Raw genomic sequence first — 21,024 nt, 5'->3', positions numbered from 1 at the left:
TTTTGAGACCACTTACTTACTTACTTAGCTGGCCTTTTACAGAACATTTGTTCCATAAGCCGAACTAAGAAAAATCTCCAATCCTCTCTGTTTGCTGCAGTATTTTCCCAATCTGGAATATATAGCTTTCTGATATCTAGTTTCAATTGTTCGCTCCAACGAAGCTTTGGCCTTCCAGAACATCCATGCGGCCCGCCTTTTTAGCGGGTTCATCATCACTCGTTCTTATAACATGGCCTAGCCATCGCAATCGTTGTATCTCGATTCGTTCAACTACATTGATGTCATTGTATGGTTGATACAGCTCGTTGTTCATACGACGCCGATATTCGCCGTCAACACGGATTGGCCCGTACATCTTTCGAAGAATTTTTCTCTCGAACACACCAAGCACTGCCTTATCTGCTTGAGCAAGTACCCATGCTTCGGAAACATACATTAGCACGGGTAGTATCAGTGTTTTGTAAAGTGTTACTTTTGTTTGACGAGAGGTGGCTTTATTCCTAAACTGCTTACTCTGCCCAAAGTAGAATCTGTTAGCCAACACTATTCTTCTTCTACTTCTACAACTGATGTTATTTGTTGTGTTTATGGCGGTGCCGAGGTAAACGAAGTCCTTTACTACCTAAAAATTGTAGGTACCAACATTCACAGATGGTGCGGGGTTTGCGGACATATTACGCGTCGATACCATCAACTTGGTTTTTTCGCCATTCACTGCCAGACCAACTTTAGCAGATTCTCTTTCGACTTTTGCAAAGGTGTCAGTTACTTCCTTTACCGATCGACCCATGATGTCAATGTCGTCGGCATAAGCCTGTAACATATGGCTGTTCGTGTATATCGTTCCATTTCTTTTGACCTTCGCGTCTCGTATGACCATTTCCAGCAGGATGTTGAATAGATCACCCGACAGGCCGTCTCCTTGTCTGAAGCCTCTTTTGGTAATAAACTTTTCGGAGAGGTTCTTTCCTATTTTAACTGAGGATATCGTCTCAGTTAATGTCATTCTACAACGCCGAATGAGCTTTGGAGGAATACCAAAATCAGACATGGCTTGGAACACCTTTGAACGTATAGGGCTGTCGAATGCTGCTTTATAATCGACGAAAATATGGAAGGTGTCGATCTGCATTTCTTGGGTCTTTTCCAGGATTCGTCTCAAGATAAATATCTTGTCAATGGTGGATTTGCCAGGTCTAAAGCCCCACTGATAGGGTCCAATAATTTCATTGACCATAGGCTTTAGTCTCTCACACAATATGCCAGATACTATCTCATATGCAATAGGGAGCAGACTTATGCCCCTGTAATTGGGGCGCACAGTCTTATCACCCTTCTTGGATGCGCACGATCCAATCGTCGGGTACGCGTTCTTCCTGCCAGATGGTGCTAACTAGCTGATGCATACATCTTATCAGCGTGTCGCCTCCGGTTTTGAACAGCTCGGCTGGTAGGCCATCTGCTCCTGCCGCCTTATTATTCTTCAGCCGGTTTATTGCTGTCCTTACCTCATCTTGGCTGGGCGGTATACATTCAATACCATCTTCTATCGGATACCAACAGTTTGGAAAATTGTTCATCCCATATCCTGAGCACACTATCTGTATCAGTTACCAAATTACCTTGTTGGTCTCTACAGGAGGATATGCCTGTACCAAAGCCATCAGTTTGATGCTTCACTCTTTGGTAGAATTTTCGGACTTCGTTCTGTCTCCTGTACATCTCTATTTGTTCACACTCCCTCTTTTCCATCTCTCTCTTTTTCCTGCGGAAAAGACGTTTTTCTTCTCTCCTTTTCTCCCGATACCTCTCTCGTGCGCTACGCGTTGCTACTGATTGTAAAGTAGTCCTATATGCCGCATTTTTTTCTTCGGTAGCAGCAGGGCACTCCTGGTCATACCATGGATTCTTTGGTGGAGGTCTCTGGTATCCATGTACTGATTTTGCGGCTGTTTGCATGGAGTGGGCAATATTTTGCCATTGTGCTGATATTTATCGGGACGAGAAGCGCTTTCATTAAGCAATTGGGTCAGTTGAGTGGAATATGCTGTGGTTATCTGTTGTCTTTGCAGCTTAGCGATGCTGTCTTGCAGCTTAGCGATGCCCAACTTTCGTATTATGTCTTTCCGTGCTTTATTTGCAACGTTTAGACGGGTACGTACCTTTGCTGCAACGAGATAATGGTCCGAATCTATGTTTGCTCCTCGGAACGATCGTACATCCGACACGCTCGATGAATGTCTTCCATCTATCACAACGTGATCAATTTGATTTATTGTTCTTTGGTCTGGATACAGCCAAGTGCCCTTATGAATATCGAGATGCTTAAATCTGGTACTGCTAACTACCATGTTTTTTGCCGCTTTGAAAAGATCGTACAAGAAGCTAAGGAGGAGGACTTGCCTACCTTATTCAGCAGTCTGTCCAGTACAAACCTATCTCGCTTGAGCTTAACTCAAGTGGCCCTTAGATGGAATGGTGTGAATGTAGCAATAAAGTTTGGGTACTGTCGAAGTAGAGTTGCTTAATGTGTATATACCGCCGATTCATAGCAGTGCCCTGGGTTATGGGACTGCTATTAGTTTGATTTTGAAGGACAATAACCGTCTGATGCTAGGGGACTTAAATGCTAATTATGAGCTTTGGCATTCTTTCTAGGTAACGATTAGATGGAAACAGCGCTGACCGCGCAAACTGATAGCTCCAGAGTTTGAAAGTTGAACGAAGATGCTCCTTATACCGTAATAAGAGAAGATTGCGACAGATCGCCAGACATCACCATTGTGGCACCCGATCTGATAATTGAGGTGCCATAACAATCCGTAATTTCCTTTGGTTCAGACCATTTTAATATCATCGAAAAACGGGAAAGGGAATTAACAAAATAGAATTTAGAAATCACTGCTTCAGAAAGTTGCTCGTCTGGTTCCAGGGGACTTCAATGCTCATCATGAGCTTTGGCATTCCGCCCTAGGCAATGACCAGATGTGGCCATGTTTGCAACGTGTTATTATCAACGGGGTTGAGGACAAAAATCAGAAGGGGCGAGCGTGTTATTTTAACCTGCTGAAACCACCCCGCAAGTGACAGAGCGAAGAACAAACAGTATGCTACGCTGTAAAGAGTGCCCTCTAAGCCGAGTAGATATCACAACAATTTGCAATGAGCGTTATGGCAGATGTCTTCCGAAGAGCGAAATCATTCACTGGATGAGTTAAGTGTTTTACCAGTGTCCTCCAGTTATTCCAAAAGCGTGAAAAGTTGGCAGGGTCATACTAATACTGAAGCCAAGCAAGAATGCCAGGAGATGTAAATAATACAGCCTGATTTCTCTTCTGGCGCCAGAAGCCAAGATTCTAGAGGCCTTCGTTACCGTCCGGCACTTGATACCATGTTTAAGTCTCCAAAGCCAAAGTTATTTGTGACACAATCAGAAGTACGGACAAGGTTCTCAAGTCGCTGGCCGGCAGCACTTGGTGTGCAAACAAAGAAATATTGCTGACCTCTTATAATAAAATAGGGCGTTGTTTTTGGTAAGCTATGCGGCGGCAGTGCTACGCAGTGGAATAATATTCAAACCTGCCTGAACTGAGGACTGCAATAGGGTGCCTCGTATAGAAAGTTTATCTACATTTTCCGATCATTACGCTTTGAAATTGCAAATTACATTTGGAGATCTGGAATTCGTCGTTAAACAACCGCAAGAATATAGATCGTTTGAAAACACTAATTGGAGTCAGTTTAAGGCCGATTTGACTGCTGAATTGGGGACTCATTTTCCTCCTCATGATACAAATCTTTCGGACAGGGATATTGATACATATATTGACGAATTTACTGCTACAGTAAATTTTGTGTCTTCACTGCATTCAAAAAGAATACAAATGAAGAATCGGAAATATAAGGTATCTAGGGAAGTTGAAAATCTTTATAAATTAAAACACGAGTGGCAAAAGGAACTGAAACGATTATTTCACAGAAATATGAATAGACAAAATCCACAGTATTTATTATTGTCAAAGCAAATTCAACTACTCAAAATTATAATCAAAGAAAAGGTAGAAATAGAACAGGCACAAATGTTTGACGATAAACTTCGAAATATTAAACCTGGTCCAAACGCATATAGGCAAATTTACGGATTAATAGGAAAGGGGAGGAAGTCAGAAGACAACGATTTATCTGTAAATGGTGTGACCGTTATAAATGATAATGAAAAAGTGAATATATTGAAAGATCATTTTTAGGGTGTCCAAAAAACCGGTTTTTCTAAACAAAACGGTTTTCGGTTAACCGAAATTTTTAATTTTTTCAAAAACCGGTTTTCGGTTTTCAAAAATTTTCAAAACCGGTTAACCGGTTTAAACCGGTTTTGTTAAATAGGTACAAATTTGCTCATAATTGATATATATTTGATTAAAAATGTGCGGCAAGGGGTAAATTAAGTATAACGACTTCGTTATTATATAATAATTATCTCATAATATCATTGTTATTTGACAATAAACCTCGATGTGGGGACAGCAAAATTAAGACCGAAATTCTGCCCTAAGGATAGTAAAAGCCCTTACAAATATGAAATTGTGTACTAAAAGAATTAAGTTTACATTTTATTAAGTTCGGATTCTTCGTTTTGCTTTGCCAACCTGAAATTATCGTGAAATGCCTGAAAATTCGGCGGTCATTTGAATAATGACTAAGTTGGACCAACCACTCGTTTTAAATTGTAGCTACTATAGCTCTAGTTCCTAGTGCACTGTAGTAGTTCCAAAATGTATGAGTAACTTCATACAAACTAACGTGTGATATCACGTATACGCAGATTTTTCATGCAAATGGTGTGTACCATTGGAACTGCGTAGTGAACTAAATTGGCACAACTCTACATTTTACACAAAATATTTTTAAGATTTAAAGATATCTGACATTTTAAACTTTGCCGTACCTGGTGTTAGTTAAGTTTAGCTTACTTTTAAGAATACAATTGTAATGAAATATTTAAAATATTACTACTTTTTTAAAACCGGTTAACCGACACAAATAACCGGTTTTTTCGGTTAACCGAAAATGACGTTTTTGGCGAAAACCGGTTTCGGTTTTGTAACTCAAAACCGGGTAACCGGTTAACCAGTTTCGGTTTTGGACACCCTAATCATTTTTCTCAAATTTATAATGGGCCGTCTCCAAATAGAGATTTGTCTCATATAGAGAATTCAATAAGTGATTATTTGACCGATGTTCCCAATCACATAATTCAATTCAATGCCGAGTCTACTTCGTTTAATAACGAACTCGACAGCAGATTTACAACTGTGGAAGCCCTTCGTCTAACAGTGTCAGGGCTAAATAATAAAAAGTCATGTGGTTTGGACGATATTTCTAATTTCCTAATACGAAAGTTTCCATTAAAGGCAATACATTACCTAGTTGTTATATTTAATAATTGTTTAAACAATTCATATTTTCCTAAATTCTGGAAGATAGGAAAGATTCTTCCCATCAAAAAGAAAAAAATTCAACAGATATTAACAATTTGAGACCGATTTCATTACTTTCAAATTTGGGCAAGTTATTAAAAAAAATTTTGCGGGATAAAATGGATGCAGGTTTACCAAACGACTATATTTCAGAATTTCAATTCGGCTTTAAAAAGGGACATTCGACGGTGGATGCGTTAACAAAATTTAATAATGATATAATTTCTAATTTGAGAGAAAGAAAATGCACGGTTGCAATCTCGCTGGATGTTGAGAAAGCATTCGATAGGACTTATCACGATGGCATTGTGTATAAAATGGCTCGTTTAGGCTTTGAACCGCATATAGTAAAAATGTTCAGAAGCTTTTTCACTGATAGGAAGTTTTACATTCAGCTTGCAAATAAGATATCTGATACGAATAGTGTATCCTGTGGGGTTCCCCAAGGGTCTATTTTATCGCCACACCTGTTTAATATTTACATGCACGACTTTCCTCATACGCATCAAAATTCATTGGGTGTGTTGTACGCTGACGACTGTCTTTTGTATGCACACGCGGAATCTCCAAGTGAAGCGTTAGCTATTGTATCCTGTCACTTAAGAACGGTTAATGCTTTTTATACTGAATGGGGCATAAAGATAAATACTTCCAAGAGCGAGGCTATGTGTTTGAGAAACGCTTCCGGAAAATGCAAGAGATGGGTAGTTCCTGAAAGTAAGTCTTTGAGACTGTCTCTGAATGGTGTGGAAATACCATTTAAAGACAGATTCAAATATTTGGGAGTTTGGTTAACCAAATTGTTTAAATTTAACCAAAATGCACGGTGCAATTTGGGGAAGGCATATGGTATTAAGGGGTCACTTGGAAGACTCCTTAATAGCAGGGTATTACCTGAAAAAACAAAGTTATTGCTATACAAAACTGCTATTAGACCAGTTCTGGTCTATGCCTTACCCATATGGTTTTCGATATCACCAACGGTAATGAAAGAGTTCGGAATACTGGAAAGGAAAATACTACGACTCTGTGTGGGGAAAAATTTTCAAGCGTATAACAAGCGTTTCTCAAATCAGTATATTTATGAGGCAGCTCATGTTACCCCAATATCAGTCTATGCCATGCAACTAATTAAGAATTATGTAAATAGACTTTATATGCATTCTAACTCACTTATGCAAAGAGTTGTTGAAGAACAAAATCAATTCGATTGGGAAAACACAAATTATGTTTCCCCACTTGGTATTGATTTGGCTATGGCCTTGGATTCTATTGAGTGTCCAGATTTCTATATCAGCACCTCTCCTGGTAAGCACAGGGGCTAGGTAACGGAGCAGATAAAAAGTTTTCTCGATAGAAATGTGTTTTATAGCCTAAAGCACATGTCTATCGTTATTACAGTTTATCTGCTTAGTTTAAGTTAGGTTAGGTTTAGGTTAAATTTAGTTGTAAGATAAATCCAAACGAGACATGCTCTCAAAAATTGTAGTGTCGGGAGCAAACACGGGAACATATATTAAATTTAGTTTTTAACACAATCAACATTATATGGAAAAGCATGGTGCTGAACATAACACATATGACATTAAAACCAAACACTATAGTTTTAAGGACCCACTGAAACAATGTTCAAAATTGTACACGCGTATGTTAAAAAGGGAAAGACTCAATAAAATTTGAATTGAATTGAATTGAATTGAATTGGTGCCTCAGGGTGCAAAGATTTTCGAAAGAATTTATCTACCTGCCAGAAAAGCATTGTCGGCAGGGTTCCACCTCCAGCTGGTGATAAGGAACTCATATTGAAAATGCTCGAGTGTCAAAAGTCTGGATCACCAGACAATGGACTGGACTGTTATCAGTTTGTCCCAACTGTAAGGTGAACGGATGAATGGGCATAAAGAGTGTTGTATATTTTATAGAAGAGAAGTATTTGAGAAAACGTGGTGAAAACTAATTTTCAATTAGGATGGATTCGAAGGATGGAATGGATGTGAAGTCAGGAACCCTACGTAAACAAAAAGTGATAAAGTGAGGACCTCTATTGTTTGTAGAAAGAACTTAAATTAGAGTACCGTAAAACTAGAGGGTGATTCTACAAAATCCACTGTCTTACCAGTACTGTATGGATTGACGCTAAACTTTTACTCCGATGTCAAATACTTAGGCACAATCCTGGACAATCAATCGAGATGGAATAATAAAGACTTAAAGATGGAATAGTAAACACCTAAGAAGGTTCGCCTGCTTGCCAGCTTCCTTTCTGACATATGTCCACGTTTCGATATAGCCCCCACAGAACGGTACCTCCATATTTTCGTAATTCTGAAGATTGTAACGTCAATATCACACCGAAAAACTGAAATTAGTCTTCCATGTGGTTATAAAATATTGCAGAAAAAAATTATCAGTATAGGTCCGCGGGTTCCTAGCGTACCTCCTGATTGTCGGTATTTTGGAGGTTTTACAGAAATATCTGAAATATGGTATTAAGTCTTCTTTGAGTCTAAAAACTTTCCGCCAGAATTTTTAGGTATAGATCGACGTTTTGATGTAGCCCCCATGGAACGGCACCTCCCGATTTTCGGTATTTTGTAGGTTAGACACATTGTTTTACCGAACTTGTTGAAATTTGGTATTTAGTCTTCTTCATAAACGAAAGGAAACCAATTGCTCCATTTTACTTTAATACCACTCTGAGTGGAGGGTATAGAAAGTTCGGCCCGGCCGAACCAAACCCTTTTTACTTGTTTCTTTTTAGTTTTGGAAGCATTCACACCAGTGTCTTTATGGGGTGTGTGGGCGAGCTCACTAAAGCACCAAAGGCCAGGCAATGTAGACAGAAATTTGCCACTTATTAAAATGGCGTAGTTCCAAGCTTGTCAAACTCCCTGAGTAGCTCATTCACCATCAGAAGCCACAGTTAGGGGGTGAAAGAACCACTCCCTGTGGTGTCATCCTTACAGATAAGTCTATGTTTTGACTTGTTAAATCAAATAAATTGTGAGTGTCATATAGTAGAATTTCCATCATGGTTTCCTTCTGATAATTTCATTAAACATTTGCCGTTCCTTTGTATCACAATAGCTCATTATATTGGACAGATGTTACCTGTTTGAAAAGAAATCTTGATTTTCTTTATTTAAATTTATTTTGCCACCGTGGGAGTAATAGCCTTACTTTGGAAAGTAATTAAGGTAATATACGTTTTTTCTTTGCAACAGACAATGCCGACGAAAAAAAAAATGAAAAATTGCTAAAAAGTCATTTTAAACAAAAGGCATATTAGTCTGTGTTTTTTGACCCCAGAGGTCAGGTCATGGCATACAAAAAGGATCCATATTATTTGATTTGGGGGAATAATAAACAGAAATTACTTTCCTTGGGAACTGTCGTTGTTGGTATTGCGTTTTTGAGATATGCTAAGAGGTTTAGTGACTTAAGTGGCATTCATTCAAAGCAGTTGCCGACCACCCACCAACCTTTTTTGTTGGTAGTTTGTTTGCTGGGTCTTAGATTTCACTAGGACAAAAAGTGTCAAATTATCCATAAAATGATGTCAAATCATTTGAGTATAATACTCAAGGAAGGCACAACAATCCTCTTTTGGGGAACTAAAGGTAACAAGACACACACACTCACAAACTTGGAATAACAGTTTGATAAGGATTGGTAGGTAGGAATGTCGTTGAGGGAGCAAATATTATTTTTGCTTACCCTGCTAAAACCTTCGATGAATTGTTGCTGTTTTTGTTGTTGAGTTCAATGAAAAGTATGCCATTGGGATTTCATCAAAGAGCTACGTGTTTTCACTTTCTAAACATTTCCATCTATTTACCTTTTCATAAGCAGGATATGTTGAGTTAGTCCAGTGTCATATCCTTAGACAGGTTTAACAAGATATAACGGGAAAAAAGGAAAAAGCGATACAAATAAAATATTTCTTAGAATAACCTTTAGAAAGCAGAAAGAAAACATAATTTGTAAATGATTCAGGTTTCTTTTCATAGATATCAACATCCTGGCCAAATCCAATTCATTCAGCCGTAACACACAAAATAAATATAACCCCCGCAATAAACATGGCCAAATAGCAAAGGATTTACCAAAAAATATTAGGTAGGCGATTCTTAGAAAGAACCCCTTCTTTAGTAGGCCTCTTATATTCCAATTAATATTCTTTCTACTTTATATCAACACTCATCAGGTTAAGTCAACTACATTGACAGTTGGTGATTTTTTCATTTGACATTTAAGCTGCCAATGTTAAATGTCTTCGGGTTTGTTTGTCTGTTTTGCCTTGGCAGCAATTCTGGGAAAAATACCTTTATCATCATCATCGCCAGAAACATAAAACCGGTGGTTGTCCTGCAAGAAAAATATAATTTTATTTTGATTAATGATACTCTTTAAGATGTTAATAGTTCTTAGGCTATTTATTTTGGCCAGAATTTTGAAGAGTACGTTAAACAAAATATCAACTAAGCGATGTTTATTTAGGTGGTGAAACCAAGTTAATGTTTAAATAAATAAATTTGAATTTAATTATGTTGAAAAAAGAAAGTTATATTTTATTTTTTAGGGGAAATAAAATGTTATACATGAGCAAGAATTCTGTGCTTCTTATGTACCGAGACATTTAGGAATATATGTATGAGTTTTAATTGTGTCGGTCCTCTCCAATTATAATTTCAGTATGACCCTGAAAGTATGCAACATGATAAGCAATTTCCACACGTGTAATATTAGGTAGTCTTTATTTTATTGACCTACAACAGGGCTCACAAACCACTACAGATGCAACCGCTCTGTTTGTGTTGGCCCCACACACACGAGATTTTCTCTCCCTCGCTCGAGTAACCAAGGGTGCCAAGTTGGTGGTTTTCTTGCTACTTGTGGTAATTTTTGACGTACAAAAACCACTGTTTAAGCAGGAATGTCAACTGTTTAAAGGTAAAAATCGCTACAGACCTATGATGCGTATGTGGCTGTAGCGATTTTTACCTCGAAACAGTTGGCATCCCTGCGAGTAACATCGTGTGCTTGCTTATGGTCAGTGGTGAGAATAACATTGAAACTCACCACAAATGAGATTGTGTTTTTTTTTCACAGTAAGGTCACTGTGCCCCTGTGGTGACGTGATATATAGTAAAGAGATATTTGTAATATTTCCTGTAAGGGCGAAGATCATTTTTATATTCTCCACCATAGTATATACATTTTTGATTAGGGTAAAATTCTGAGTCGGTCTATCCGTGTACTCACTCTAGAGTCAACAAAAATTTAGCTAGAGCGCTATATTTGTTTCCCCGATTTTCCATACTTTCAGGATTTTAGCTATAATTTTTAACCGAGATAGATGTAATTTAACATTTGAGGTTCGCAGTCGTCACAATATGAAAATATTATCTACATTTTTAGACCGACGTTTGAGGTTCCTAGCAGTCAGGAAACTTCTCCATCAAAATTTGTTAGTCTAGATCCATTTTTTTGTATAACCCTCATATAAAGGTACCTCCCGATTTTCAGTACTTTGAGGATTTTAGCTACAAATTTTAACCGAACTAGTTGTACCTTGATATTTGAGGTTTTTTTTGGATCATAATACTTCTTTGCCAAAAATTTTGACAGAATTATCGGTTAGTCAATGTCCATGTTGATAAAGGGTGTCCCAACTAGAACGCAATTTTTAAATCTATATAAATAAAAATCAAATGTCGTTCGTTGGTAATGGCATCAGTTGAGAACGGCTGGACCGATTTCGATAATTCTTCCTGTGAAATGTGCGCCATAATCAGGCTTGTGTTTTTATGCAAAGAAAATTTGACCGCGCCCTCTTCTTCAATTTTCAATTTTTATCATTTCTACAAAAACTACTGAACCGATTTTCCTGAAATTGCCAGGCAATGTACAGGGATGGCCCCCGGATAAAATAGGTTACAAATTAAGTTGAATTCCGGAAGAGGTGGGGAACTTCCCCTATACCCTATTTCTTTAAAAATGTTATATGTTTATAAATAAAAATCGAATGTCGTTAATTGGTAATGGCATAAGTTGATAATGGCTGGTCCGATTTCGATAATTATTTCCGTCAAATGTTCCCCATAACCTGGCTTAGGTTTTTATGCAAAGAAAAGTTGACCACTCCCACGTTTACGCCCACTTTCCTCTATTTTTATCTTTTCTACAAAAACTACTGAACCGATTTTCCAGAAATTGCCTGGGAATGTACATGGATGTCCCCCGGTTAAAATAGGCTACAAATTTAGTTGAATTCCGGAAGATGTGGGTTACTTCCCCCGTTACCCTATTTCTTTAAAAATGTTATATCTTTATAAATAAAAATGACGATATTTGCAAAATTTCATATTTGCAAAAATTACGAATGTTGAGGTGGGGTACCTTTCCCACGTCTTTCTTTAAAACGCTATATGTATAAGCCAAACTTATGATTTGGAGCCAAAACAAATATGTTATATCTAGAAAACTGATTACCACTCCCACTCTTTTCAATACATATTTTTCCAAAACCTAATTTCATTAAATTTTTAAAAAAATTTCAGGAATGTCCCATGGTCCAAAATGCTATATATATGTAGACGAATTTCGGGGGACTATTGTTTTCTAATAGCTATATTTGCTAAACTTATGAGTGCATCGGCTTGCAAATTACGATGGTGGCGCCCCGATCAGGAATAACGACATATTTACAAATGTCCTTAAATGGTGAGGTTCAACGGTCCATCAGGCATGAAAAACTAAAACATATAAGTCTCAATAAGCGGGAGAATTAGAATTTTTTTAAACTATTATAATTAGACTGCTTTATTGTATAGACATGGGACGTGGACGATAATAAATCCTAAGCAGCATCAACGGGCACAAAATTCGACAAAGTCCATAAGAGAGAAGAAAGGTTAGAGACAAAATCAGGTGATAAATTTAAAATCCTCCTCGCTTTGACAATGGACCGGAGAAGTGAAGTAGAAAATATCTATGTTTGAATTGTCAAGCATAAAGTCCATAAAAAATTGTCAAAAAAACTAATTACGACGGACCAACAAAGCGGGCCGGGCTCTGCTAGTTTTAAATAAAACACAGATATTAACAAGTAAAAAAGTATCCGTCGGCTTTGCCGACAGAAATATACCCTCAGCCTATGTCAGGGATCTTTTCAGAATTTTGTGGCCCTTTTGGTCATTTAAACTTGCTGACAAAAATTATAATTAGGATTAAAATTAAAACGTGTCGCGGAGTAGGTACTTGAAGGAATGGACCGACATAATCCGTTATGGAAGTGGATCTCATTTAAGAAATCGTATCTTTTCGATAAATATGGCGCCTACTAGTCATTTCAGTGGGTCATCGTATAAATTTTGGGCCAGTATGCCAGGAAGCATGGACTTGTCCACGGAAAACATAATATCGTTCTAGGCATGGACACAATGAATACCATCGGTATATATTTACAAACGATCTTCGAACTTTTATGGGAGAGGTACCCTACGAAGAGGACCTTTATGGGCCATTTTATATGTTAAACTAAATTTGGACAAAATATTAGGAGATTCAAAGTTTGGATCAAATTGTTTGATTTTTGTGTGGGAGGTACCCGAAGGAGTGGACAAATATAATCCATATTCAAACCTGATTTATATCTGGTAAATACATTAGGATGTATAAAGTATGAACCAAATCGGTTACTCCCTTCAAGAGTTATCGTGGCCACATTTTTTCGAACAATTTTGAATTTTTGTGGGGGAGGTACCTGAAGGAGTGGCCGACATGGCTTATCTTCGAACTTAAACTAAGTTTGAACAAAATATTATGAAGGCTAAATTTTGGACCGAATCGGCAAATCTGTTCAAGAGTTATCTTGCGCTCCAACCCCTACACACAGTGTCACAGGGGCTTTTTGCACTTTTCAGGCTATTTTCACAGGAAGTATGGACTTGCCCAGGATCAAACTTGTACCATCGTAAAGGGGGCATTGAATACAAGTTGTTACAGCAAAAATCAAAGCGATTCGAGAGCAGCTTCTAAACTAAACTTTTCCGAAATTTTGTGTGGGAGGTTCCCGAAGGATTGGATCGATTGAGCCCATATTGGAACTTTATTTATGTCTGGTAGAAATTTCACGATGTGCAAAGTATGGACCAAATCGGTTACTTACTTCAAGAGTTATCGTGCGCACAAATTTTTCGAAAATTTTCGAACTTTTGTGGGCGAGGTACCGGAAGGAGTGGACCGATATAACCCATCTTCGAACTTAAACTAAGTTTGGGCAAAATATTGCGAAAGCCAAATTTTGGACCAAATCGGTTCATCCGTTCGAGAGTTATCGGACATTGCTAGATCGACTCCAAATTGTCTGAAACACATTTCGTCCAAACATACTTGGGGTCTAAAACCATTATTTCGATGAGGCACATTTTGCCCGTATGAAAGTGTATATACCCTCGTTAGCATAAATGCTGAGGGTATAAAAAAAAATCGTGAAACTTTATTATATCGTAAAGTCGACAGAATGAGGTTATGTATGGATATCGTGCAAGATATCGTGCAAGATATCGTGCAGATGGTTTTTTCGGCACATACGCGATCTTTTAATGAAATTTTCAATGACCGTTTTGCATAAATGCTGCGGTATTTCATTAACGCAGCGTCGAATTTTCGAAAAAATCTAAATCCAACGATCTATGGCGGTCAATTCTTGTCTCCAAAACGCGACATAACACGACCGGGACATGACTGATGCAGCAATTGAATTGTTTCTCTGGTTGTATGACATGTGGCGCCGTCTTGTTGAAACCACATACCCTCCACATTAATTTCTTCAATTCTTGGCAAGAAAAAACTGGTTATCATTTCACGATACCGAACACCTTGACCTGCCTCATTTTCATAAAAAAAGGTCCAATGAATCCTCCAGCCTAAAAACCAAACCACACATTGACACGTTGAGGATGCATTTGCTTCTCGTGATTCACTCGAGGATTTTCCTCTCCCAAATGCTACAATTCTGCCTATTGACGAAGTCATTAAGATGTAAATGGGCCTCGTCGCTGAAGATGATTTTATCGGCAAAATCAGCATTTTCATGTTGTCTCCCCCCTTCGCTGTCCATGGTCAGCTGGCTTCAGTTCCTGAGTCAATTGAACTGTGTATGCATGAAGATGCAAATCTTTCGTTAAAATTCGCTGCATAGTGGATTTGGAGACACCAATTTAGTGAGCTCGGTGTTGAATTGAGATGGATGGAGTTTGAGCGACATCATCACGTACTGCTGCGATATTTTCGGTCGATCGAACTGGTCGAAGGAGCGTTGTTGTCTTTACATCACTAACAGACCCAGTTTCGGCAAATTCATCCATTAATCTCTTTACAGTTGACTCTTATTGTGACCCCAAATTTATCGGAATTTGCGAACTGTAGCCGCAATATTTTTACCATTTTGGTAAAATAATTTCACAAAGAGAATGCGTTGTGCCCATATATCCATACCAGCAGAATATCGTTATTTTGAGGACTTTAGCTTCAATTTTTAAACGAAATAGCAGTAGTTTGACTTTTGGTGTTCTCAGGGGTCACAACCCTTCTCCACCAAAAATTATGAATATAGGGCTCTGTTTAGGTATAGCCGCCATATAACGGTACCTCCCGATTTCCGGTATTTTGAGGTTTAGCTGCATTTTTTGACTGAACTAGCAGTAATTTTAGATTTGAGGTACTTAGAGGTCACAACTAGAGTTGGGCAATTGAACGACCTAGTTCGCTGTCCTAGTTCAAAAACGCATGAGTAACATCATACAAACTAACCTGAAATATTAAGTATACGCATTTTGTTCATACAAACAACCGGTGTCCAATGAACTAGACTGTGAACTAGGTCGTTCAATTGCCCGACTCTAGTTACAACACTTCTTTACCAAAAATTGTCTAAATAGTCAAAGTTGAAAACTAGAGTTGGGCAATTATTGGACCTTTTTTATGATCCTTTAAATTGGAAAATCTAGGAAACCCGAAGTGACCCAAACGAACTAAAGGTTCTTTCGTTGTCCATGGACCCCAAAAATATAATATTTTTGCATCAGAACTTTTGTAGCACAGTGTCATTTATCGATATTTTCCAAAAAAAAATTTGCACTGTCTCAAGGTCAATCCTGCCTGAAGGAGCCCTCCAATGCTTTTGCGATGGAAATTCTTAACTATTGTCTTGCTACAATTTTTATCTTTGTGTTGGATCGAAAATCTCAATGGTTTGGCTGTATATGCTAAAATATCCAAAATATATGGATAAAAAACTTCAAGTCAGAATCGGGAGGCTCGAATTTCACGGTAGACATGTGATCTGGCGGCCTTTTTTTCTCAGTACAATCCCAGGAATCAGAAACGCGACGCGCCCATTAAAGTTTTCAAATCGCGCCGGCCTACTGTACTATTTTATTTACTACTTCAATTTCTTGTCATACCTACCTATTTTGAATTTACGAAATTCACTTGCATTAATATTTCATAGAGACACAGGATGCTTCTTTATGAAGGGGTATTTTACGGTTCATGTCACATATGTTGTACAACTGTACTTTTTATACCCTCAGCCTTTAGGCTAAGGAGGGTATATACACTTTGATACGATGAAAATGTGCCTCATCGAAATAATGGTGTTAGACCCCAAGTATGCTTGGACGAAATGTGTTTCAGACAATTTGGAGTCGATATAGCCATGTCCGTCCGTCTGTCTGTCTGTCTGTCTGTCCTGCTGGCTGGAGCGCACGATAACTCTCGAACGATGAATTTTGGCTTTCGTAATATTTTGCCCAAACTTAGTTTAAGTTCGAAGATGGGCTATATCGGTCCACTCTTTCCGGTACCTCCCCCACAAAAGTTCGAAAAAGTTCGGAAAATTCGTGCGCACGATAACTCTTTAAGGGGGTAACCGATTTGGTTCATACTTTGCTCATCGTCAAATATGTACCAGACTTAGATGAGGTTCCAATATGGACTCAATAGGTCTACTCCTTCGGGTACCTCCCACACAAAATTTCGGATAAGTTCAGTTTAGGACCTGCTCTCGAATCGCTTTGGTTTTTGTTTTAGCAACTTGTATTCACTGCCCCCCTTACGACGGTACAAGTTTCAGCAGGGGCAAGTCCAAACTTCCTCAGAAAATAGCTTGAAAGTTTCACAAAACCCCTATGACACCGTGTGGGGTAATTGGAGCGCAAGATAACTCTCCAACGGATTTGCTGATTGGGTCCAAATTTTGGCCTTAGTAATATTTTGTCCAAACATATTTTAAGTTCGAAGATAAGCCATATCGGTCCACTCCTTCAGGTACCTCCCACACAAAATTTCAAAAATGTTCGGAAAAATTATTCGTACGGTAACTTTTGAAGGGAGTGGCCGAATTGGTCCATACTTAACACATCTTAATATATCTACGAGATATAGATCAGATGCTACAATTTTTTTCAGGGGCAAAACCACACTTCTTAATCAGACAGCCCAAAGGGAGTAAAATCCCCCTATGGCAACGTATGTAGTGGCTGGAGATCGACTTCCATAATGGTCAATGTCGATCCATTCTTTTAAGTAATTCCCCCGCAAAACTTCTGCTCTTTAATCTAATCAACATATTTGTCGGTTCATGCGTTCAAAGTTTTTAAAACCCTCTAAATACCTACGTTTTATGGGAAAAAAATTGTTTCAATATACACAGGCTGAGGGTATATCTCTGTCGGCCAAGCCGACTGATACTTTTTTTACTTGTTCATAACATATTTAAGGCTCAATATAATGTTCACTTTTAAATTTCAAAATGAGTTGCTTTCATTGAATATTTATAGATTATAAAGTCGATTTACCATAAATCCTTAACAAGTGGTTTTTATATAAAATATCCTTTCCCTTGTACTATTGTGTAATATTAAACGAATTGGAAAAGCCATTAAATTTACCGCAAAAGAGATGAAAATATTTAACAAAAAAGGGATTACTCTTCTTTTTCTGTATCCTTGCAAACCTTTCATTGTAAAAAAATTCATATTATCATAATTAAATGACATTTTCCTTTCATTTTCAATGAAAGTAAACAGCCATGATAATATTTTTATTATAACATTTAATGGTTCCACCTTGGTGACCTCATATGACATGATGACAATGACGAAGAGATGACCACCATATCGTTTTCAGCATCATGTTGTTGCGTCATATTTTTTTTTTTTCTTTCTTCCTTTTTTTGTGTGTGTGTAAAAGACATGTGGCATAAATAAACGGCTTAACAATGCTACTCACCACCATACATTTTTGTGTCCTCCATTTTTCCTTTGTTGTTGGTTTCTTTTTTCTTTTAATTTTTTCCTCAATGGCTTGTGAAAGGACAAAAATATGTTATTATTCTTGTAAGAGATGACCATGTTTCGTTTTTTTTTTCATTCAGGGAATTTTGTGAGTTTATCTTTTTACTCGCTCGCTCTCTCCAGAGAGTGCTGCAGATTCTTGTTTATTATTGTGAATGAAAAAACGAAAACTTATTTATTCATGTCCATTTTTCTCATCCTTTCTCCATGTCTCTATCATTTACAGACATATTGGTGATGCTGCCATAACCTGTCACTGTCCGCCAGGATTTAAAGGAACCAAATGTGAAATACCCGATATAAGTTCGCTAACAATGGGTAAGTATTTCTTCTTTTGTTCTCATAAGGTTTTTGTGTGTTTCCATTCTACTTTTTTCCAGCTTCTTTGGTTTTATTATCCTTTTTGTGTGTAATTCTCGTATTCATGACAATTGACAGGCCGATCAGCAGCGCAACAACGGTGGCGATGACCGCTGTTGCCAATATTGAACATATGCAGGCTTTCAATGTCCTTGCTATTTTTGTAAAGTTCGTTGTTGTGTTTTTTCTTTTCTTCCCCATAGTATATAACAGTCGCATTTCCATGGTCTTTAGAGACAGCCGGATTGTTAAGCTTCAGTGCAAATTTAATTAAGGGACAATAATTAAGCTTTTCAGTAAAGTAAATCATGTAAATGTATTAACAATAAGTCCACTGGAAATGCAGTTGTTATTGGTAGTAATAATGACAGATTTTGTAATAAAAAGGAAAATCAAGGCAGATTGTTTGCTACAGTGACAATGTACATAATTTCCGTTTCATTGACAACCACTTACGCTGTTAGGCTTTTTGTTGTTGTTTTTAACTAGTAGTAAAGCTTGCTTGAGCCGTAATATAAAATCACAGGAGAATACTTTTGAAGGGGAAATTATGTTGACACATCAAGTTTTGCACAACATAATTTGAAATCATTTTGGATGGTGTTGCCCATACAAGGAAAATTTCTACTAAATATGTAGATGTGAGATTTGAATTCCATATCATAACAATCTGGTGGTTATAGACCCACATCACCTCCAACATAAGCCAGGAATGCGGGCAATGGCAAATCTTCCCTTTAGGATTAATTATATAATCAACGAAGATTTTAATTTCAAAATTTTCCACAACGCATGCCCTGGTGCCCATGATTCGAGCATTGATATTTTCGGTTAAAATGGTTAGAGAAATCAGTATTGTTACGGAATACTTTCTTACTCGTAAACGACTGCAGTAAATATACGTATGTTAACTAGGGTTATGACTTTTTTACAACCTCATATCCCTGTATCATAGCGTGATAAGTTTCTACATAAGATTACATAAAATCTTAATTATAAGGTGATTTGGTGAAAAAACGTCACGCACAAAATTATTATAAAATTATGGCTAATTTTTAAACTTTAGAGCCACATGAGATAACTGACATAACATTTGTTTCTCACTAATTTTCTTTAATTCTGATAATCATAAAAATGCCGTACACACTTTTTTCAACGATATAATTTTTTAACAAAAACAAAAAATCTAAATTTTTTCAAAGTATTTTGTGCTCGACTTTTTTCAATATTTGAATGGAAAAAACGATATTTTAGTTATTAGTAGGCATACGTTTATTCATTCATGCAACAATAAAACATTTTGAGAAAAAAAAATTTCTTCACTTCAGAATTTTTTTCAAAAAAAATATTTTTTTAAAATCGTTTTGTTCGTGAACTTTTTTATATTTCAATAACCCTAATGTCCACAGATTGGGAGAACTACAAAGTTTCTTTCAATAAGTACAATAGAAGAAGGCTATGCGTAGATCTTGGATCTTCTTTAGCGAGTCAATAGAGGGAGTAAAGGAATAGGAAGATGGCACATGGACAAACTTTGGTATAAAAAATCTGGATCTCCTAGCCAGTAACCACTTCCCCAACTGCATGGATGCACTGCAGCACTCCAACCGTATGCAGCATGGCTTTCCGACCCTATGGGCGGAAGTCACTGTGACATACATTTCAAAAGCGGGAAAGTCAAGTCACACACTTCCCGAAGACTATATATCAGTGTCGACCAAGAAGAAGGAAGACCAAAATGTGAATGTTTAGAAAAAAGTGACTCTTTTGCAGTGGATTAGTAAATTAGCAGCAGGTTGATTCCAAAACAAAAACAAATCGAAATACATAGTTATTATCTTTGTTACGTTCTTGCTTGTTACGTTCTTGCCTATCCTCTTTTCTATTGAAAACCTTAGAAAGGCTGCTGCACTTTGTAACCTGGACCAGACCTTCAAATACTGCTATTAGTCCTGCCCAACATCTCTAGATCAAATGCAAATCGGTCGAGACCTTACTTACTTAAACTATAGCCTTTCTTGACATATAAGGTGCCTTTAGTATCGTTAAGTTTGAATCAATCTACAATGCACTCTCTAACGTAACTGTTTCCTCTACACTGATCAATTGGCTTGACGCAATGTTCAGCAGCAGGACAATCAACTCAAATATCATTCGCATGTCTGTCACCAGGGTTACACTATAAGGGGGTGTTTTGTCACCACTGCTGTGGCTTCTGTTGATAAACGGAATACTAAGAAATTTGATAAACTACGAAAAAAAGATAGCTTTTGCTAACGACATTGGTTTTGTCGAGACGAATATGGAAAGCTCAAACTATACGTTAGCAGCCTTTAATAACTAAAGCTTGAATCAATCCATAATCCACTCTCTGACTTAGGTATGTCATCTACACTGATCAATTGGATTGACGGAATGCTTTGCAGCAGGATAATCAACTCATATATCGGAGAGAATTATATTTCGAAGTCTGTCACCTGGAGTACACCACTAAGGGTGGTTTGTAGCCACTGCTGTGGCTCTTGGTGATAGACGGAATACTTAAGAAATTTGATAAACTACGAATAAAAACGACTGCTTATGCTGACGACATGGTCATAATGGTGATCGGGAAATTGCTATAAACACTGTTGGAACTCATGCAAGGAGCTCTAGTCAAACTATCGAGATGGGCGTACAACAATGGTCTTCAAATGAACCCATCCAAGACAGAGCAGGTTCTGTTTACGAACAGGACAAAAGTCAAAACTATTCACCCTACCAACGCTTGAGCTCTGTTTTGAAGCCAAGTACCTCGGCGTCATTCTGGACCACCAATT

At 37.6% G+C, this 21,024-nt stretch overlaps 1 protein-coding gene across 1 annotated transcript in view; it reads left to right on the top strand.

The window, feature by feature from the left end:
• Positions 1–21,024, top strand: part of LOC141394063 (uncharacterized) — a 917,654-nt gene that overhangs the window by 324,469 nt on the left and 572,161 nt on the right. Inside the window, exon 6 of the mRNA XM_073967887.1 lies at positions 18,072–18,163. Within this exon, the coding sequence (XP_073823988.1) occupies positions 18,072–18,163 (92 nt within the window). The remainder of the gene's footprint in view (positions 1–18,071; positions 18,164–21,024) is intronic.

The sequence above is a fragment of the Musca autumnalis genome, unplaced genomic scaffold (genome assembly GCF_047663935.1).
Source record: "Musca autumnalis isolate F117 unplaced genomic scaffold, ASM4766393v1 scaffold_2, whole genome shotgun sequence".
NCBI lineage: Eukaryota > Metazoa > Arthropoda > Insecta > Diptera > Muscidae > Musca > Musca autumnalis.
This window is presented reverse-complemented; position numbering and strand designations above follow the sequence as displayed.